We start from the raw sequence: 22758 nt of genomic DNA on the forward strand, positions 1-22758 counted from the left end.
TTCATTTGGTTAAAAAACGATGGGAAAATATTAATGTGTTAAACGTCACTTTATGATTGAATCATGAAAGAGCACTCTGTGCCTTCTGAGTGTTGTCATAAAGAAAGTACATACTACTCTTAGCTTCAAGGTAAGGAGTACATAGTTCCCGCTGGCCTTTAAACAGGATTTTCTAGATTTCCATTAGCTCAAGCCTCAGTTTATGCCGAAAATTTTGAATTTTCAGAACACATCCTTCGAATTTGCTGTAAAAACGTTAGTTGAAAGAGGATTGATCTCACACTATAATAGAAGGAGTTGGTACTAATGGTACCTATTCCTTCTTGAGCTTTCATGGTGAGAATTGAGAGAGGAAGAAATGTTTTACCAACATTTAATTAGCGCTTGCTATTTATTTAGTAATCGATATTCACTATAATGGCCAACCATGATAAACAACACCTCATAGAAAATACTTAAATTTCCACTATTGACAACTGCAAACAACATGCATAAGATACAAGCAACTACAACCAGCATAAGAATCCCAGAACAAGAAGCTAGTTTCGGTGGATAATAAACAAACATTACATAGCATAACCCAAGAGCTGACTAGTCAAATACCAAAAGGGAGAAAAAGGGGAGGAATGGGAAAGAGATAGGAACTTAACTAGATGAAAGGAGGCACCTTACAACATTACTTTTGGATTCATATGACTTGAGCATTTGAAAGAAACAAATGCCTTCTCATTTCAGCAATGAACTAGGTCTATAAATCTGCCGGTCAGCTATCAAATAAAGATACCGTATTTATGCTATTGCAATCTTTTCCGCAATTCCTCCTTTTTGTGCCTCATAAGCAGAGGCATGAACACCAAGTGCAGCCCGACCGGAGGGGTCGGGATTTTCTGACCATGCTGCATCCCATTCCACTGCTTTTGCTGTACTGCACGCTACACTTGGACCTCCTGGAACTGTTGACCTTGCAGCATTCTGCTTGCAATTGGATGATTAAATCCGCAATGTCAAATATTATTAAGCAACAAAGGAACAAACATAATAAAATTGTACACTATAGGAGCGTTCAGTTCATGAATCTTGCAGAACTTATAATCAAATAGAGCTTCTTTCATACTTGTTTTCTCTGATATGCCTGATAATTATGATCTTGCAACACCTTGGCTAAGAGTTCCATTATACTAGAGGTCAAGGTGAAGGGGTCTTGAAGAACTTAAGTTCTTTTGCGTTGAGCGTTGATACCAAAGCACTCCTACATGTTCCCTAAAAATTTAGGAATTCCTAAGCCCGGGAATTTTGGGCAAGTGCCAAGTGACAAATGATGTGGCCTCCTAATAGTGGAAAACTACAATAACCTCGCAAGCAGACTTGACAATCTGTATGTGTCTTCATATACATATATATCATGTTTATGGTATTCTACATTTATATAAATTGACATGGTAATAATGTGTTATATAGATTTGGCACATTCATCTATTAATGGTGTGTTTGGAGGTTCTTCTTTTTGTAGTCATGTTTTAATTATTTTTATCGTGTCGTGTAATTGTGCCATTTTCAAAATTGTCAGGTCTACTAGAGAGCATCCAACACATAGCAATCGAGAAATGTAATATTCAGTTTGGTTTGCTTTCTTTTCCAAAAGTGAAAATTGGACAAGGAGGAAAACCAAATCTGCTACATGTTTCTATACCCCACGAGAAAATTTAGACAAGCAGAAAAGAGAGAGACAGCAAGGTGAACAACGTAATACCTTTGGAAAAAACTTCTCAAAGATAGTTCTGTAATAGTATCCCTCTTTTGTGGTTGGAGTATTCTCAGGGTAGATAAAGTTCGCATTAATCAACATTGCATCAGTGACCTGTCAAGTTCAGTAACAATAGGTTCTTACATGCAGCCAAATGGAAAATGTCTCCTGGAAGAACCATAAACAAATAAGTCTACCTGTTTGTTGGCATGGTCCTTCAAACCATCAATCCAGCTGTACCCAACTCCATCACTGAACTGCTCTTTTTGCCTGTATAAAATGTGCTGAAACAGACAGGGAAAATAAGTTTCAAAAAAAGAAATTCTTCCAGGAAGTTTTCCGTTAGAAATCATATTGAAACATTAATACATTGAAGAAATATAATCAAAGAATGGAGGACCAGAAAGAAAATGATATAGCCCCAGTAATTTTTTTCTAGATGGCAGCGGTGTTTCAAAAGAAGATATACTAACCTTAGGCAAATATGGCTTCTTATCATCGTCAAATGCATTACGTAAGATCCACTTCTCAATCCTCCCAAGATCAGGCCTTATCTGAAACAAATTTGTATGGCACTAACCATAAGTGAACCTTCATTCACAGAGGGGGAAAAGAAAAGAAAAAAAGGTCTAAATATATAATTAAAATTTAGAACCATTCCTTTGACCAACATGAGATAGAAAACTACTATTGCTACGAATCTGACACCACGTATTATTTGCATCAGCTCATTATTAAATAAAAGATCCTACAAAACAGATTATCACCTCACACACCAGATGAAAGCACCAAAAGCTAGAACATATATAGCATTTAAGAGTTGAAAGTGACGTCACCCTTATAATGTAAAATGCCATCCTCTTAGACAGGTGATACCAGGAATGACACCATGCAGCTAAAACCAGATATAAAGCAATAAACGTTAAACTCGGTAGAAATTTACCTCTATGTGTCAGTACTTTCTCATGTAATGGCAGTAAAGCTTTTGTCTAAGTTATTCCAGTATGGACGGACACAGATCAATTTTCTCAACATTAAACTAAATGATACAATGTAAATGACAGATATAGAAGCATAATACCATTTTCCACTCAGGATCTATACTCATTGCAATGTTGATGAACTCTTTATCTAAAAAGGGCACACGAGCTTCAAGTCCCCATGCTGAAGTTGATTTGTTTGCTCTCAAGCAATCATAAAGATGAAGAGCTTTGATCTGTCGAAATAATTAGAACACCATTAAAAAGGTAAACAAATATACAGCATATAGTCAGATAACCACGCCTAATATATGGATACCTCCAATTCATTTACTAAAATCCTAGAAAAAAAAGCAATGACCATCCTGAATACCTTTCGACATGTTTCTTCATGAAACTCCTCTTTGTTAGGTGCTTTATGGAAATACAAGTAACCTCCAAAGATTTCATCAGACCCCTCCCCCGAAAGAACCATTTTCACTCCTAAAGATTTGATTTTTCTTGACATAAGAAACATGGGAGTGCTGGCTCTAATAGTCGTCACATCATATGTTTCAATGTGGTAGATAACTTCCTCCAGAGCATCTATCCCTTCCTGGTGGGTCAAAATGGGAGAAAGAAAAACATAAAAACGCAAATGAACATATTTTGCCATCCTTCTTTATTAAATCAAGCAGGGAATTACCTGGACAGTGAAATGAAACTCATGGTGACGAGTTCCAATATAATCTGCTACCTCTTTTGCGGCTTTGAGGTCAGGAGAACCCTGAATAATAAAATGTAAAAAGAAATTGTGAAGTGGTAAACCCAAGTTATATTTCACAACTAAGACAAAGATACGAGTGTATTATCTGAAGTTGCAGAAATTATCCTAACAACTAGAAGGAGACTGGATGAAGATATTTTGCATAGACAATTTACATATTACTAGTAGCAGCAGTTCATAATGCAAGTCTATAGCATTCTTCAATGAATAATTTGATTCATCCATCAGCTACATCAAAAACATCATAGCGCTTAAGGTAACAACAAACCTAATCAACAGGCATGTTTTGTAGACATTAAGTAATAAAGTAACACAGGGAGGAAGGAAACCAAGATAGTAAGAGGATGTGGAATCTATAAATGTGCCACATGAAAGTGAGTATTATGACCTTCAAACCAATGCAGAAGGTATGTAATTGTGATCCCCACTGGCAAGCAACTTCTGAATTAGCTAGCTGACGGGCAGCTACAGCAGCTACAAGTGATGAGTCCAACCCTCCTGATAAAAGCACTCCAAATGGTACATCTGTCATGAGCCTCTTAAACACAGCCTATATAAAATAAATTCACAGAAATTAGTGTTGAAACATGAATGGCATATCACAGAAGTAATACCAACATTTATTAATTTAACATGAGAATAATAACAAATTCTAGAGACATGTATGCTCCTTCAAGTATTCAAATAACTGAGTTACCAAAACAATGAAAATCCATTACTAAGAATCTTAAAAAATAATTTGTTTACAATTTTGTTTGTCTAACTCTGTCATGACTAAATAGGATGAATGGTACCAGGAAATAGAGGCAGACAGACACACAAATGACTACTTGGAAAAGAAGAACACAAAATTATAGAAAGAGCCATACAGTTAGCATTCAATCTTCCAGTTCTTGAGTAGAGGTCAAGCTGAAATCTTAAGAACTAATGTGCGCGATATATCCTACAAGCTAAGGATATATTAAGTTAACTAGAAAACTAAGAATCCCACACACTGAACTCCGTTGCTGTTCTCTTGGAACATATATTTCCTAATGAAAAGTGGCCACAAGAAAAGAAACATAGAAACAAAGATCCTAAAAACAAAGCTAACACTTGCCAATTAGGGGGAGGGAGAGACCTAATCAAAAGGAACCAGGTACTTTAACCCCACCTATGGTACTCCTATGATTTTTGAACAATGTTTGAATGCAATAGCATGAGAATGCTATGTAATAAGGCCTTCGTGACTACTTGGCCAATACTGCCTTGCTTTCACAAAATTGTTTCAAGTGAGTGTTATGTTTTCCACCATTTTTTTTTCTTTTTGCTGGAGAGACGTAATGACATCCAATTACAGAGTTAACAGCAAACCAATAAAATCAAAACAAGAATCCCAGTTGAAGGTTTAGAGAATGCCTTCTCAAAAGCCTCCCGTAGAACTTTGGGATCGTAAGGAGTTGAAGGGATCTTTTCTGAGTACCATGGGGGATTATACCATCTTCTAAGCGCTCCTGCAGACATTTGGAAATGCAACAAATAAAAGGCACTGAATGGAACACTGGGAAACAAAAATGAATTTGTAGAATTTGTAGAAGAACATCATATACCATATAAAATTCCAATTCTCCTTAAGAAGTTCTATGATTAATTTTTAAGCAGGTTAGGAATTAACATCCAAAGAAAAGGACCTTGCTTGCTCGAATATATATGCCCTGGAAGGAAAGACATAAATTGTTCACAATCATCACTCAAAGCTTTCATCTCTGAAGCAAACCATACAGAACCTGCGAAGAAAATAGTATTTAATTAGCAGTATGCATCCATAACAAGGTGGAGAGGCTAAAAATAAACCAAAACTAGAAATGGAATCAAGGAAAAGAAGCTAAGCCCAAAGCATCACATCCATCCAAACATGAATAAATGCAGCAGCACAAGCTATCTCATATTTGCATGTTTCTTAACTATATTTGGCATCAAGCTTTCAAAGAAAAAAATCAAAAGAGCAAGGAAAAAGGTTTCTAAGATATTCTCTAGGACAAATATTTCCCTTTTCTGCAAACTTTTAAGGGGATAAACATTTTTGGGATAAGTAGTTGAACCATGTTTAATTTTCTGTCACTCCCTAAAGAAGTGGGACAACCATTGGAGCCAAGACCAGGTTCATGAAACAGACACCTAATTAGCCTAATAACTAAGTAGATTCTTGCTATACATTATACATCTGAATAAACCCAGTGTAAAGAAGGAAAAACTGCATACCATCAAGGCCCCATCCAATATAAAGTGGGGTAATTCCTATAGCATCTCGAGCTGCAATGAAACTTTTGTCACGAGTGTCAAGAAGGACAAATGAGAACATTCCATCCAGCATGTCCACAAAATCTTCTCCATATTCTTCATACTAGAAAAAGAAGTCAAATTGGTACATTAACGAAAATGAGACTTTGAGACGTGAAAACCACGCAACAAAGGAAAATGCTTTAAAAATGGAATTTAATATCCAACCTCTTAAGTACTTACAAGATGAGCAATTACTTCACAGTCACTTCCAGTTCTAAACTGATGAGACTTCAGCTTTTCTCTCAATTGCTTATGGTTATATATCTCTCCATTAACCTATAATCATCAACCAAACATGAAAGTAAAACTAAACATCGCATTCTATCAATGATTCCATGTGATGGTCAAATTTGCTACTTATTTTTTCCCTTATTTACAGAGTAAAAAATAATAGGTAATAAATCTACGAATGACTGAAATCATACATTTACTTTTCCATGTGAAAATGAAAAACCAATTCAACATAATGCCTGCATTTTGTTTTAATTAATATGATAATCTTAAATTTAATTATTGAACAATATTATTCACTTTTATATCCAAAAACAAACATTTCGCGCTAAAAACAAATAGAAAAATATTATAAAACTAAAATAAAAAGATTATTTTATTTTTCATGATTATTGTACCGACCATTATCAATGTCTCGACGAAAAAAGAAAGAAAGTATACCGTGACAACAACAGTCTTATCCTCGTTATAAAGGGGCTGATCGCCTGAAGTCGGATCTACAATAGCTAAACGCTGATGAGAAAGGTAACAATTTTGATGGCAATGTAGTCCACTCCAATCAGGACCTCTATGCCTCAATCTTCGCTCTCCATTTCAATCAAAATCAACGATCATTTTCATCCAAAATAAAAATAAAAAGTGCTAAAATCTAAATTCTCAAAATCACCTTCGAGACAGTTCAATAACACGGGAGCGTTTAGCTTGAGAGTTGTCAATGCAGCCAAGGACTGCAAGTATTCCACACATGCTGCTGCCTGGGTTTTGGAATGGAAGGCCCTGTGGAGGCTGCTGAGAGAGGAACCTGAAGTAAAATCGAGTGGATTTTGTGATTTAAATAATGCACCCTATTTCAATCACAGCCGTTGATTTTGACTAGCTTTTTGCTTAGATTTCCCTTTCCGCCATTTACCAAATCGATAGTGTGTTCACAGATTTAAATTATTTTTTAGGGTTTTGGAATTTTGAGGAATTTTTTTATTTTTATCTTTTTTTTAATAGATTCTCGATGGTGGTGAGGTCACTCGCTGGTTGGGGAATTGGGATCTTTTTGTAATAGACACTTTTCAAATTATCAGCTGCTACGTAGAGTATTTTCTGTTTGGTGCACTTCAGATCTTCGCCGTCGAATTTTCAATGAGTGGGTCTCTCGTAAGTTGTAATGACTCTTGTTTATAACGTTGTAGACATTCAAATAATAATTTACAAAAAAAAAAAGAAAAAAAAAACCTAATAACGTTGTCAGTCAAATTAAAAATTTAACACCGTGGAAGATCAAAATGGAATCTCTCTTTTTGACAAAAATAATTAATGCAATCTTTTTGTAACTTAATACTTAATAAAAAAATATATGTAGTTTTTTAAAGGTTAAAATATATTATAAGTAGTATTAGACTAAAATTTTAAAAAAAATTATTAGAAAATTGTCTGTCTATTGACACGAAATTTAGTCTGTCTACTGACACGGTGGTGACTGTGGTTCTCTTGTTTTTCTTTTTGTTTTTTGTCTTTGTCTCTTTCCATTTCATTGATCTTGGGGTGGGGTCTGTCTTTTTTTGTGTGTCTCTTGGTCTTTGTGGGTGGGGTTTTAAGGTTGGGTTTTTGAGGAAATGGAAGATGATTTGGTTAAACTGAATATTCTTGACGACGAGGAAGAGGCGTTCACTGAGGAGGCGTCGGTGGTGGAACGGGGCTATCGGCTTTGTTTAGTTGGTCGTTGTCTGACGGATAGTATGGTACATTTTCCTTCTTTGCGCAATACTATGGCTGATCTTTGGCATCCAATTGGAGAGATCTGTATCTCGGATCTAAGGGATAAAAGATTTCTTTTTCAGTTTTTCCATGAAGTGGATGTGTAGCGGGTACTATCTGGTACTCCTTGGTTTTTCAATAACCATTTGTTGATTCTCCATCAAATCCAATGGGGCGAAGACCCTCTTGAAGTCCCGTTATTGTTTGTTGATTTTTGGATACAAGTACATGATCTTCCACCAGGAATGATAACGGCAACTATGGCAAAACTGTTTGGTGATTTTGTAGGACAGTTTATTGAGTATGATACGTCCATACCGACAATGGGCTTTTACAAATTTATGCGTATCCGTGTTAAGTTGGATGTGCCCCTTCCGTTGAAGCGAAAAAAGAAGATACAAATAGGTTCAGAGAAAACTCTATATGCTCGTTTTCAGTATGAAAAACTGAGTTTATTTTATTTTATCAGCGGTAAATTAGGACATGGAGAAAGTTTTTGCCCGTTTCGTATCCGTATTGACCTAGCTAAAATTGTATTTGGGTGGGATATCTCGTTACGAGTAGTTGGGAGACGGTGGAATTCTACGACGAGTAGGTGGTTACGGGAGGCGGATGGTTCTGTGTGCGGGAAGGAGGTTATGGTAAGAAATCCCAAAGATCATAATTTGGGAAATGCCCTTGATTCTGGGCATAATTTAAGGGGAATTTCGAATTTTCCTTCGTTAAACTTCCAGTCAATCGCTAAGGAATCTGGTCATAATCTTTCCTTTAATGGGGATGTTAATCGGCGCAATATGAGTATTATGGTGCAAGATGGTGCCTTTAATTCTAGTGGGCCCATGGATTTGACTTTAGCTGAGGAAAATGACCCTCTCACTGCTATCGAGGGAAAGAAAAGACAAAGGCTAGTAGGGGACGCGGCAATTGTGACTGGTAATTATGAAGAAGATTCTAATGTTTTATCGGCTGGCTCTGCAGGGCAGAGCAGCCAGTCGCAATGAGGGTCCTAAGTTGGAACATTCGTGGTTTGGGGAGACCTCAAACGGTTAGTAAGCTCAAAAATAAAATTCGAGCCATTAATCCTTGGATTTTGTTTCTTATGGAGACAAAATTAAGTTCAAAGCGAATGGAAAAAGTACGTTTGAAGTGTGGTTTTGTAAATGGCATTGATATTGATGCGATTGGTTCTAAAGGGTGTTTATCTCTTGGTTGGAAAAGTAATGAGCTTGTTAGGCTTAAAAGTTATTCTTCTTTTCATATTGACATTGAGGTGCAGGATGCGGAGTGTGGAGAGGTTTGGCATTTTACCGGGTTTTATGGAAATCCCGAGGAAAGGAAGTCAGTCTTGGGAATTACTTCGAAAGTTGGGCAATGACTATAAGCTTCCTTGGTTTGTAGTCGGATACTTCAATGAAATCATGCACTCTCATGAAAAAAAAGGAGGGCAGGCTTAGATCAGATCGTCAAATGTCTGAGTTTCGAGATGTGTTAGAGGTCTGTGGACTTAATTGATGTGAGCTTGCCTACGAACCAAATGGAGAACGAACAAGAAGCTATTAAGCTGCCCATTGGTCCAATAACGCGAGCTAGAGCTAAACGATTTAAAGTTGCTATTTTAGCATTGGTGGAACGGATTGAGGAAAATGAAAGCAAAGAGTTTAAAGACGAGCTGAATATTTTCAACTTCTTTGAAGTTGAAATTCGTTCTAGCTAATTAAATTGCTGCTGGATTTTAAACCATTTAAATAAGCATTTAATTAAGTCTTATTACAGCTTATTAATATGTTTTTATTTAATATAAGTGTTTAATATGTCTTAATTTAGTTACATTAAAGATGTCTTGATTTCATTTAGTTTGTCTAAATTATTACATGTCTTAAATCTGTTCAACCGAATTTGTGTCATGCTTTATTAATATTTAAGTTGTTTCAATGTTAAATTAGGATGTTCACATTATGTATTTACTTAGTTCAGCTTAATTTGATTGAAATTAATTAAGTTCATGTGTGTTTTTAGGTACAGCCGAATTTGAAGATTCATTGGGCAGATTCATGCATGAAGATTCAATGGATGTGAAGATGCATGCATGTTGGGTTCAATGCACCAAATGATACATGCATGGACTATATTAAAGATGGTGTGCTGATTGTTGAAGTTCTCTAAGTGACCATTCGGCCAAAAGAGATGATTTTCCATTCTCCAAAGCTGCCATTTATTTCCTTCACATTGCTGGGTACATTGTGGCTATTCGGTTCATGATGTTCACACCTTATGGTCATTCAAAACCGTCCATTCACACTTCCAAATGACTGTTCAAGTTGCTAATTAATGATGGTAATTTTTCAGCAAGAGTTGCTTCATTATTGACCTTATTAAACTCCATTGGCCGAATGTAGCTGCTGCCAATTTTCCAAGTTCGTTGAAGCTCTTCCTTGGTCTATATTCAGCCGAACATTGATTCAAGACCATTCATGGATCTTAGCTCAAAATTAGTTCAATGTTTACTTAGTTTTTAAGTATTGAACTTGACTATTCGGCTACTAGTCACTTAAGCTATAAATAGTTCTTGAATTTCTTGTAAAAGGACTTTTTGCCAAATTTCTGAATGAAATATAATTTTAGTGAGAAATTCACTCTCTTTATTCTCCAAAGCTCAAATTGACTTATCTTCAACGAGTGGCGTCAATCTGACTTTGTTCGAACTTATCACCCATTGGTGTGGCGTTCTTCATACCGTAGGTTCCTATTTTGCTAAATAGAGGGTCTCGGTTTTTATCCTATTTCCATTTCTTTCTTTGAAACCTTAAGCCCGGGTCCTTATTTGATAATAAGGGTTCGATCTTGTTTCATCGAATTACCCAGCAAACAACAACCCATCAAACTCCTTTGTTCCTAAAGCCATCCAACTTCAAACACCAAGACTTGAATTTGATTCAATTCCAACACTACCTAATTTCGATCGGGAAAGATTACGACTCATCTTTACATCCGAAACGAGCTCGTATCAGTTGGTATCAGAGCTAGCTAAATTAGGTACGTAAATCGTAGCTTCGAAAAAAAAAGTTAAAAAAAAAGTTTCGAAAAAAAAGAAGGAAAAAAAAATTGCAAAAAAAAATTGCATACGGTCTAGGTGCGTACGAAAAGAACGTGAAATATCCGTAAAAAAAAAATTTCAATTCGTGAATTCATTTTATACGCCACATCTTTAAACCTTTCTTTCTTTCGAGCCTACCCTAAACCATACGATTTTCCTTTGTTTAGCCTTTGAAGCCGACCCACAAGTGGGATAAGTCTAAGGTAGCTTTTTAGAATATCGAGAGTTGGATTTGAGAGGTAAAAGGCAAGAGAGTACATCAAGATAAAAGCCGAAAATAGAGTGAAACACGAGAGGAGTGAATTTTTTTCTTGTGAGCGAATTTGTGAGGTTTTTGTGGTGAGGAAATAATTTGTTCTTATTTTAAACATGTCTAGGAGTCCGGATCGTCGAGCAACAAGTGGAGGAGCTTCGAATGCTGCTGGTGGAGGAGTAAACCTTCAACCGAGGAGAAACGTTCCCGGAGGTGGAGTGCCCGATCTCCAAGTCCAAGCAATCGTACGAGAAATCTCTCGTCTGTTCCAACCTCAATTCGATTCTCTCAATGAACGAATGGAACAAATGGAGGAACAAAGCCAACGTGCGAACACCCCTCCTATTCCGAGAAGAGAGCGAGAACGTCCATGGCAACATGCAAATGATCTATATGAACAAAGTGACGATGAAAGTGATCGAGGTTCACGACAAAGTGCAAGGAGACGAGGTCATCGAGCACGAGAACAAAGAGATCGAGAGAGGCCCGATGATGATTTAAAGAATATTAAAATGGCGATTCCTGCTTTTCAAGGAAGATCGGATCCCGAGGCCTATCTTGAATGGGAGAAGAAGGTGGAATTAGTTTTCGAGTGCCACAATTACTCAGAAAGCAAAAAGGTGAAGTTAGCTGCTATAGAATTCTCCGACTATGCCATAATATGGTGGGATCAACTCACGTTGAGCCGAAGACGCAATGGAGAACGTCCCGTGTCTACATGGGCGGAAATGAAAGCAATAATGAGAAAGTGTTTTATTCCTGCTTACTATCACCGGGAGTTGTATCAAAAGCTCCAAAGCTTAACTCAAGGCCAACGAAGCGTGGAGGATTATTACAAAGAAATGGAAGTGGCCATGATCCGCGCCGATGTGGAGGAAGATCGAGAAGCCACCATGGCTCGATTTCTCGTCGGCCTTAACCGAGATATCGCAAATATCGTCGAACTACACCACTATGTTGAGGTTATTGATATGGTCCATATGGCCATAAAGGTCGAAAAACAACTAAAAAGAAAAGGTACGTCACGAACTTTCTCTAACACTTCTTCTATGCCTAGGTGGGGGCAACGGACCAACAAACGTGACATACCAAGCCGAAACAAAGAAGTAAGTGGTGCCACCAAGTTCAACAAACCGATTGCCGAAACGAGTAAAGGAAAGATGGAAGCCCAACCAAGTCGATCTCGAGACATAAAATGTTTCAAATGCCTTGGAAGGGGCCACATCGCGAGCCAATGTCCAAATCGGAATGTGATGTTTGTTCGAGACGATGGCGAGATTGAATCTGAAAGTGAACAAGAGAAGGAGGCCATTGAACAAACCGAAGATGAAGAAGATGTTGAACAAGCCGAAAATGGAGAAATATTGGTGGTAAAGAGAAGCCTTACTTTGCAAGGTGCCGAAAACGATCAACAACGCAAAAACATTTTTCATACGCGATGTCAAGTGCAAGGTAAGATTTGTTGCGTTATAATTGATGGGGAAGTTGTACAAATGTGGCAAGTTCAATGATGGTGGAGAAACTCGGATTGGCCACCATTAAACATCCCCATCCGTATAAACTCCAATGGCTTAACGATGGTGGAGAATTGAAGGTAACGAAGCAAGTGTTGATTTCGTTTACAATTGGGAAGTATCAAGATGAAGTTATGTGTGACGTCGTACCAATGCATGCGGGGCATCTTCTTTTGGGGCGGCCTTGGCATTTCGACAAGCGAGCGATTCATGACGGATATACAAACCGATACTCTTTCAAACACATGGGACGAATGGTGACGTTAGCTCCATTATCACCGAAACACGTGTATGAAGATCAACTCAAAATGAGGAGTTCGATTGAAAAATCAAAAGAAATCGAGAGAGAGCAAAAAAATGAAAAGAATAAAGAAAAGAGTGAAGAAAAGAAGAAAAACAAAAAGATGAGTGATAAAAAAAGAGAGAGTGATTCAAAAGAAAAAGAAACGAGTGATGAAAATGAAAAAAAGAATTTATTGGTAAAAGAGAGAGAAGTTCAAAAATCGATGTTATTGAAACAACCATTATTGGTTCTTTTGTACAAGGAGAGCTTGCTTGGCACTAACGAATTTGATGATAAGTTGCCCTATTCTATTTTGTCTGTGTTGCAGGAATTTCGAGACGTATTCCCGAAAGAAATCCCGAGTGGGTTACCACCTATTCGTGGAATCGAACACCAAATAGATCTTGTGCCGGGAGCCGCGATTCCAAACCGACCTGCTTACCGGAGCAATCCTGAAGAGACGAAAGAATTACAAAAGCAAGTAAATGAACTCCTTGAAAAGGGCTATGTGCGCGAAAGCCTTAGTCCATGCGCCGTGCCTGTTTTGCTTGTCCCGAAAAAGGATGGAACGTGGAGGATGTGCGTGGACTGCCGTGCTATAAACAAGATAACTATCAAGTATCGTCATCCTATACCACGATTGGATGATATGCTTGACGAGCTAAGTGGCGCAAGTCTGTTTTCAAAAATTGATCTTAAGAGTGGTTATCACCAAATACGGATGCGTGAGGGTGATGAATGGAAGACTGCGTTTAAAACGAAGCATGGGCTTTACGAATGGCTCGTTATGCCATTTGGCTTAACGAAGGCCCCAAGCACGTTCATGAGGCTTATGAATCACGTTCTAAGACCTTTTATTGGTAGATTTTGCGTCGTATACTTCGATGATATATTAGTTTATAGTAAAAATTTAGATGATCATGTTTTACATTTGAAGGCTGTTTTGGAAGTATTGAGGAAAGAAACTTTGTATGCTAATTTAAAGAAATGTGAATTTTGCACTAACAAGGTTGTGTTTTTAGGTTTCGTTGTTAGTTCGGAGGGCCTTGAAGTCGATCAAGAGAAGGTCAAGGCGATCCAAGAATGGCCCCGTCCGACGAATGTCTCCCAAGTCCGAAGTTTCCATGGATTAGCAAGTTTTTACCGTCGATTCGTGCCAAACTTCAGCACCTTAGCCGCACCCTTGACTGCAGTTATTCGTAAGAATTCCAACTTCGTTTGGGGAGAGGAACAAGAAAAATCCTTTTTGAAAATTAAAGATTGTCTAACTCATGCACCGTTATTAGCTTTGCCTAATTTTGATAAAACCTTCGAGTTAGAATGTGATGCCTCAGGTTTAGGCATTGGAGCCGTGTTGATGCAAGATGGACGGCCTATTGCCTATTTTAGCGAGAAACTCAATGGTGCTGTCTTAAACTATCCGACTTATGACAAGGAGCTCTATTCGTTGATTCGAGCCTTAGAAACGTGGTAACACTATCTTTGGCCCAAAGAATTCGTCATACATACCGATCACGAATCCTTGAAGTACTTAAAGGGTCAACACAAGTTAAATAAGCGGCATGCTAAGTGGGTAGAATTTCTCGAATCTTTTCCATATGTTATTAAATATAAAAAAGGTAAGGAAAACGTAGTGGCTGATGCACTATCTCGAAGGTATGCGTTGTTAAATATTTTGGATGCTAAGTTAATGGGGTTTGTATTTCTTAAAGATTTATATGTCAACGATGCTGACTTTAGTGAATTCTTTAGGTTATGCGCAAAGGGAGCTTACGAGAAGTACTATCGACATGATGGGTACTTGTTCCGAGAAGGAAAGCTTTGTATACCCCAAGGTTCCGTACGAGAAGTGTTGATCGAAGAATCTCATAGTGGAGGATTAATGGGGCACTTCGGAGTTGCAAAGACGTTAGCCATGCTCAACGAACATTTCTTTTGGCCTAAGATGCGACGAGATGTCGAACGGTTTTGTAATCGATGCATTGCATGCAAATGGGCTAAGTCACGAATTAAGCCCCATGGTTTGTATAAGCCATTTCTATTCCCGAAACCCCTTGGTCTGATATCTCAATGGATTTCGTGCTAGGTTTACCGAGGAGTAAAAATGGCCGAGATTCAATATTTGTGGTTGTAGATAGGTTCTCAAAAATGGCTCATTTTATAGCATGTCATAAAACTGATGATGCCGTGAATATTGCTAATTTATTTTTCAAAGAAGTGGTCAGGTTGCATGGCATGCCTAGGACGATTGTGTCCGACCGAGACGCGAAGTTTCTTAGCCATTTTTGGAGGACACTATGGGGGCGCCTTGGAACGAAGTTGCTATTTTCAACCACTTGCCATCCACAAACGGACGGCCAAACTGAAGTGGTCAATCGGATTTTGTCTACATTGCTTCGAGCTATCATCCGGAAAAATTTGAAGGCTTGGGAAGAATGTTTACCACATGTGGAGTTTGCGTATAATCGAGCTATTCACTCAGCTACCAAATTTTCTCCTTTTGAAATCGTTTATGGTTTCAATCCGTTAACACCATTTGATTTAATGCCATTGCCTTCTAACCAATTTGTGCATGTAGATGGAAAGCGTAAAGCTGATTTCGTCAAGCAATTGCACCAACGAGTTCGAGAAAACATTGAGGCAAGGACCAAGAACTATGAACAACATGCTAACAAAGGTCGTAAACGAGTTGTGTTCGAGCCGGGAGATTGGGTGTGGTTGCATATGCGCAAGGAAAGATTTCCTATGCAACGACGATCTAAACTACTTCCGAGAGGGGATGGACCGTTTCAAGTCCTTGAACGAATTAATGACAATTCTTATAAATTGGACTTGCCTGGTGAATATAATGTTAGCGCGACTTTTAACGTTTCTGATTTGTCTCCGTTTGATGCAGATTCCGATTTGAGGACAAATCGTTCTGAAGAGGAGGGGAATGATGTGAGCTTGCCTACGAACCAAATGGAGAACGAACAAGAAGCTATTAAGCTGCCCATTGGTCCAATAACGCGAGCTAGAGCTAAACGATTTAAAGTTGCTATTTTAGCATTGGTGGAACGGATTGAGGAAAATGAAAGCAAAGAGTTTAAAGACGAGCTGAATATTTTCAACTTCTTTGAAGTTGAAATTCGTTCTAGCTAATTAAATTGCTGCTGGATTTTAAAACATTTAAATAAGCATTTAATTAAGTCTTATTACAGCTTATTAATATGTTTTTATTTAATATAAGTGTTTAATATGTCTTAATTTAGTTACATTAAAGATGTCTTGATTTCATTTAGTTTGTCTAAATTATTACATGTCTTAAATCTGTTCAACCAAATTTGTGTCATGCTTTATTAATATTTAAGTTGTTTCAATGTTAAATTAGGATGTTCACATTATGTATTTACTTAGTTCAGCTTAATTTGATTGAAATTAATTAAGTTCATGTGTGTTTTTAGGTACAGCCGAATTTGAAGATTCATTGGGCAGATTCATGCATGAAGATTCAATGGATGTGAAGATGCATGCATGTTGGGTTCAATGCACCAAATGATACATGCATGGACTATATTAAAGATGGTGTGCTGATTGTTGAAGTTCTCTAAGTGACCATTCGGCCAAAAGAGATGATTTTCCATTCTCCAAAGCTGCCATTTATTTCCTTCACATTGCTGGGTACATTGTGGCTATTCGGTTCATGATGTTCACACCTTATGGTCATTCAAAACCGTCCATTCACACTTCCAAATGACTGTTCAAGTTGCTAATTAATGATGGTAATTTTTCAGCAAGAGTTGCTTCATTATTGACCTTATTAAACTCCATTGGCCGAATGTAGCTGCTGCCAATTTTCCAAGTTCGTTGAAGCTCTTCCTTGGTCTATATTCAGCCGAACATTGATTCAAGACCATTCATGGATCTTAGCTCAAAATTAGTTCAATGTTTACTTAGTTTTTAAGTATTGAACTTGACTATTCGGCTACTAGTCACTTAAGCTATAAATAGTTCTTGAATTTCTTGTAAAAGGACTTTTTGCCAAATTTCTGAATGAAATATAATTTTAGTGAGAAATTCACTCTCTTTATTCTCCAAAGCTCAAATTGACTTATCTTCAACGAGTGGCGTCAATCTGACTTTGTTCAAACTTATCACCTATTGGTGTGGCGTTCTTCATACCGTAGGTTCCTATTTTGCTAAATAGAGGGTCTCGGTTTTTATCCTATTTCCATTTCTTTCTTTGAAACCTTAAGCCCGGGTCCTTATTTGATAATAAGGGTTCGATCTTGTTTCATCGAATTACCCAGCAAACAACAACCCATCAAACTCCTTTGTTCCTAAAGCCATCCAACTTCAAACACCAAGACTTGAATTTGATTCAATTCCAACACTACCTAATTTTGATCGGGAAAGATTACGACTCGTCTTTACATCCGAAACGAGCTCGTATCATTAATGATGTGGGGTTTGTTAAAAGCTGGTTCACGTGAGGGCATGGGAGATTTTTATCGACGAACATTAGAGAACGTCTTGACAGAGGAGTTGCGACACTTGAATGGATGTCTCTTTTTCCTTATTACCAGTTGGAGCATTTAAGTCATTCTTTCTCGGATCATTGTCTGATTCTTTTAGATACTTATGGTTGTGATCATGAAGGTCAACGATCTATGCCCAGAATTTTTCGTTTTAAGGCTAGGTGGTGCTTAGAACAGAACTTTGAAGATGTGGTACTTTCGAATTGGAATAGCTTTGATGGAAGTATCCCAGATAAACTCCAGTTCATGGGACAACAGTTACAACATTGGAGCAAGTTAAAAAATAAAGAGGAAGGTTTCTCACGATCGGATATGGAGAAACGTCTCCAAGAGCTTTATGGCATGGACCCTTCCGATGAGGTTTTAGAAGAAATTATGGAGGTTCAACTTGATCTTAATTTGGAGATTGACAAGGAAGAGATTTTTTGGGAACAACGAGCTCGGACAAATTGGTTGAAACATGGTGATCGAAATACCAGTTTCTTTCACAAAGCCGCTGTTCAGAGGTTTTATCGCAATCAAATTTTGGGGTTGGAACGTGAGGATGGAAGTCGAGTATCAACGAATGAGGAAATGCTTCAGCATGCTTCAAGGTATTTTGAGCATTTGGGGATGATGCTCGTTTGTTGGATTTGGTTGATAAGAGAACCTCAAATGAAATGAATGAAGAGTTACTAAAGCCATTTACGGAGGATGATATCATGCATGCTGTTAGGTCTATGCCGCCTTTAAAGGCACCAGGTGTTTATGGGTTTTCATTAATTTTTTTCCAAAATTACTGGCAAATTGTTGGTCCGGAAGTATCTCAGTATTGTTTATCAATCTTAAAAGGGGAGATAGGGATGGATGAAATTAATAAATCCCACATTGTGTTAATTCCAAAATGGAGAAACCAAAAAACCTTGCTCAATTTAGACCCATTGGCCTCTGTAACGTCATTTATAAAATTATTGCAAAAGTTCTAGTTGATCGTATGAGTCATTTCTTAGAGGTGTGTGTTAGTGAATCCCAAGGGGCTTTTATTCAAGGGACACATATTTCGGATAATGTGCTTATTGCATATGAGGTTTTATATTCTCTCAAAATGAAGAAAAAAGGCCGAAAAGGAAATTTTACGCTTAAACTCGATATGAGTAAAGCATATGACCACGTCGAGTGGGATTTTTTGGCTGGTATGATGAGCCGGTTGGGTTTTCATCCTGACTGGGTTGCTCTCATTATGAGATGTGTTTTCTCTGTTTCTTATTCGGTTGGGATAAATGGGGAACTTGGCAAATGGTTTTCCCCTTTGAGAGGTTTGAGGTAAGGGGACCCTCTAAGTCCTTATTTGTTTCTATTTTGTGCAGAGGGGTTCTCTATACTACTTCAAAATGCTATGCAGGAAAAATGGTTGCAAGGAGCTTATATAGGAAGGGAAAGGTTGTCGATTAACCATCTGTTTTTTGCTGAGGGCTGCATTCTATTTGGAGAGGCTTCGACAGAGGGAGCCAATACAATGCAACAGCTTATTACGGAGTATGAACTGGCTTCAGGACAGAGGGTAAATTTTGATAAATCTCTTATATATTTTAGAGCTAATATGGAACCAGGGACTAGAGAGTTGGTGACTGGAATTCTGGGGGTCCGAGTGGCTACAAATCCAGAGAATTATCTTGGGTTGCCCATGATGATTGTTAGGAAGAAGAAGTGGGCTTTTGCTCATTTTGTGGACCGCTTCAGGAAAATAATCGAGGGGTGGATTTTGCGCTATCTTTCTATGGGAGGCAAGGAAGTTTTTATCAAATCAGTATTACAAGCTATTCCAGTCTATATTATGCATTGTTTTACTTTACCTTAACTTCTTTGTCGCAAGTTGGAGGGCATTTTAAACAAATTCTGGTGGTCTAGCAATAAATCGGCTAAAGGAATCCATTGGAGCAACTGGAAGGTTTTATGCAAACCTAAATGTGTTGGTGGATTGGGCTTTCGTGATTTATTTTTGTTCAATCGTGCCTTGTTAGGTAAACAAGTTTGGCACATTTTTTCCAAGCCCGATTGTCTTTTGTCGAAGGTTTTAAAAGCCCGTTATTTTCCTTCAATAGATATTTTCTCGGCTAAAGTGGTACTTACTCCTCTTTTACCTGGAAGAGCATCTGTAGTGCTCGGGATTTGATTGTTGATGGACTGGTCTGGCGAATTGGTAATGGTAACAATGTGAACATCTGGAATGACCCTTGGTTGCCTGGTCATGAAAATAACAGATTATCAGTGCAATCTATTAATACCTCATGGACTACTGTGAACCAGTTGATCGATTTCGAGTCTAGTACCTGGAGAAAGGAGGTAATTCGAAGTCTATTTGATGAAGACCACGCAAGGCGAATTCTCTCAATCCCTCTTGGTTGTCAAAGCTCTCACGATTTATTGGTCTAGAAATTCGAGGGATCTGGGACTTACACCGTGAAGAGCAGGTACAGGGTTTTGATTACAGAGCAACTAAAGACTACTAGTTCTATTGGATGCATTGATAGCAATTACAAAGACTTCTACAAACTTCTTTGGGAGTTACAGATCTCGAGTAAAATTAAAATCCATGCATGGAGACTTCTTAATAATCATGTACCACATTTGGTTAACCTTTTTCTCAAGCGCCTTTCAGTACATCTGGCTTGCCCTCTTTGTAAGGAAACCCCGGAGGATTCTGATCATCTCATATGGAAGTGTGGAGTTTTGCAGCAGTTATGGGTCTCCCTCAAGGTCATCTTTGATTCGAATGATCTCACCTCGCATGGTAAAGATAATTTCATTAAAAAGTTCATAGAGGGGGATGATTGCATGAGACAGATTATTATTATTTCCTTATGAGCCCTTTGGCATAGAAGAAATAAACTGATTTATGAAGGAATTCAGTACTCAAAACAGGATCTCGTGGGTTTTATTCGTGGGTATAGCCAAGAATTACAATCTAGCCAGACTAAACTGAAGTCTCCTTCTATTCCTATGAGGAAACAACTTTGGCGTCCCTTTGACAGAGGGATGCTTAAATTAAACTTCGATCGTCCTTCATTAAAGAATCTGGATTTTCTTTTACAGCAGTCCTTGCAAGAAATAATGAAGGGTAATTTATGGGTACGTGTACTTACCCTTATGGAGACGTGGTGGATGCAGTGGTAGCGGAAGCGAGAGCATATGAGAGGGCTTTGTTTTTTGCGGCAGAGTTAGGTTGGACGAGGATTCTGTTGGAGGGTGACTCCCTGACTACTATTAAGAAACTGAACTCTGAGGAGGAGGATAAATCGATACTTAGACCTATTATCAACAATATCAGAGTTCTGAACCAACAGTTTGAAAATGTTTCGTACCTTTTTGTGCCAAGGATGGTTAATTATGCAGCGCATACCCTGGGTTTGGAAGGTCGTCGACGACAGATTGCAAGCTGCTGGTTTCATGAACCTCCTGATTCGGTTCGAAAAGTTATGGAGAAGGATTGGGAAGCTTGGGTTCAGCAAGGTTAAGAAGTTTCGGGAATTCTTTGAAGAAGGAGAACGTGCTGCAGTTTCTCCATGGGTGGATTTTCAAAGAAGCTCTTGATTGATTATTTTTGAAAATTATCTGTGTGGTTAAAGGAAGCCATTTCGTCTGATATTCTGATGGCTCTTCGTTTCTGGTGCGGGGTGGTTTTTTCGTGGTTGGTTTTAATGGTGGTTTACATGTTTGGATGGTTTTTTAGTTTTCCATGGTTTTGGGTTTCCTATGTGCTTTTGTGCTGTTTAAAGTTTTGTCGTTTCTATTTCTTTATTTTCTGTAGTTGGTTTTTCACCTCGGGCCTGTGTTTTAATAGAATATCAGTTTTTATTGCAAAAAAAAAATTATAAGTACCCGTATTTTTCATAAATTTTAAATTTATATTTTAAATTTAATAAAATAATTTTAATAATGTTAATAATTAAATTTAAATTTTGAAATTTAAAAATTAGAAGAACTAAATTTCAAAAAATAAAAGTATGTAGACTAAATTCCAAATTTGTGATTAATACAATAACCTAGTTTCTAGTTGTATGAATTTTGAGATTTTTATTTTCATTTTACAATACCTAGAACTACCCATAACTCTTAGAGGATAAATATACTTCAACACGTTCAAACCCACGTCCTCCTATACTAAAAACAATATGATGTCAACCGAGCTATAACTCAACCAACGAGATTAATTTTATTATTACTTTTTTTAAAAATAAATTCTAACATGACATATACACTTTAATTTTTTTTGTAGTTGAATATTTATTGTGCACTTGTCTATCAGACTTTAGCAAGGTTGGTAAATGCTAAAGCTTTGGGATTTTGATGTTTTAAGTTTAATTTTTTTTTAAATTATATGTGGTTTATCTTGACATTTATTATGACTTAAATCTTATTGTAACTTCAATAAAAACCCCACAATTAAAAATGGCAAAGTGGAAAAAAGGTATAATGCTTATTAAATTATATAAAATAATACTAAGTTATATATGTTATGTAACAGCCCGATTTTGGGCTTAGTCGGAACAGTGATTTCGGGACTACAAATCTGAGATCGAGAAATTATTTTTGTTATTATTTTGGTGTCATAGTATGATTATGGGAGTGTATGAAAATTTTGGTAGATTGATTTTAGAGTTTGTGAACCTAATTGCAAAAAAGGACTAAATCGCATAAAGGGTAAAAGTTTTATTTTACTAGCCAAAGGTGTTAAATAGCTAGAGAACCAAAATTGGAGGTCTTTAAAGTGCAATTAGGCTCTTTATAAGCTGATGGTCAGCCATAGGGGACAAGAAAATCAAATGGTCAAGGGGTAGGTGACTTAATTTGTAATAAAAAATTACCCTAGTGACTAGCCATCGTCTTTTTCATTTTTCCTTTCTCCTCCACCAAAATTTTCAGCAAGAATGGGGTTTTTGGAAGCTTGAAACTTTCAGCCACTATACCTCTCTCAAGTAAGTGATTTAGATGATTATTTTTTATGATTTTGGCACCTTTGGAACCCTTGTAGCATGAGCTATCTATTGAGGGGATTATTTTGCAAAATGGTTGATAGTCTAGGGATTTTCCATGAAATAATTTATGATGTTTGCTGAGTTATTATGGAAGAAAATAAACTTTGGTTGTTAAATAAACAACTTTTGTGAAAAGACTTCTCATGAAAATCCTAATAGGACCATTTTGTAAAGTTTATAAAATAGATGGTACTTTTGTGAAATAATGGAAATTTTGGGTTGCTTTAAGAGTAAAATGGGTTCGGCTAGGCTTAAGACATGAAGAAATTTGATAAAAATCGATTTTCAAG

At 37.3% G+C, this 22758-nt stretch overlaps 1 protein-coding gene across 4 annotated transcripts; it reads right to left on the bottom strand.

Annotated features, from left to right (window-relative positions):
- Window positions 1-445: 445 nt before the first annotated feature.
- Window positions 446-21135, bottom strand: LOC107925496 (asparagine synthetase [glutamine-hydrolyzing] 3). 4 transcript variants are annotated; one of them, XM_041084012.1, is made up of 17 exons: window positions 20795-21126; window positions 19763-20711; window positions 19563-19674; window positions 6711-6845; window positions 6485-6623; window positions 5993-6088; window positions 5732-5873; window positions 5161-5256; window positions 4889-4983; window positions 3879-4040; window positions 3410-3490; window positions 3098-3319; window positions 2826-2960; window positions 2218-2298; window positions 1942-2028; window positions 1751-1858; window positions 446-972 (listed from the first exon to the last, which is right to left on the bottom strand). In XM_041084012.1, the coding sequence occupies exons 3-17, from the start codon at window positions 19652-19654 to the stop codon at window positions 790-792; spliced, it is 1854 nt and encodes a 617-aa protein (XP_040939946.1). In that variant the 5' UTR covers window positions 19655-19674; window positions 19763-20711; window positions 20795-21126; the 3' UTR covers window positions 446-789. The 4 variants fall into 4 exon arrangements, 3 of the variants coding, with proteins under 3 accessions (XP_040939946.1, XP_016711704.1, XP_040939947.1); XR_005906631.1 differs by lacking the exons at window positions 446-972; window positions 1751-1858 and adding an exon at window positions 2581-2639 and having other exon boundaries at window positions 1964-2028; window positions 20795-21135; XM_016856215.2 differs by lacking the exons at window positions 19763-20711; window positions 20795-21126 and having other exon boundaries at window positions 19574-19674.
- Window positions 21136-22758: the final 1623 nt, after the last annotated feature.

Source organism: Gossypium hirsutum, chromosome A12, assembly GCF_007990345.1.
Source record: "Gossypium hirsutum isolate 1008001.06 chromosome A12, Gossypium_hirsutum_v2.1, whole genome shotgun sequence".
Lineage (NCBI taxonomy): Eukaryota > Viridiplantae > Streptophyta > Magnoliopsida > Malvales > Malvaceae > Gossypium > Gossypium hirsutum.

What these genes read in the sequence shown, in the direction of transcription:
- LOC107925496 (XM_041084012.1), bottom strand. Translation starts at nt 19,654, where the DNA reads ATGTTCACATTGTTACCATTACCAATTCGCCAGACCAGTCCATCAACA. An exon ending in TATTGGATGGGGCCTTGATG is followed by an intron (nt 5,257 to 5,731) that starts GTATGCAGTTTT and finishes TTTTCTTCGCAG; the next exon opens with GTTCTGTATGGTTTGCTTCA. An exon ending in TATATATTCGAGCAAGCAAG is followed by an intron (nt 4,984 to 5,160) that starts GTCCTTTTCTTT and finishes AAATGTCTGCAG; the next exon opens with GAGCGCTTAGAAGATGGTAT.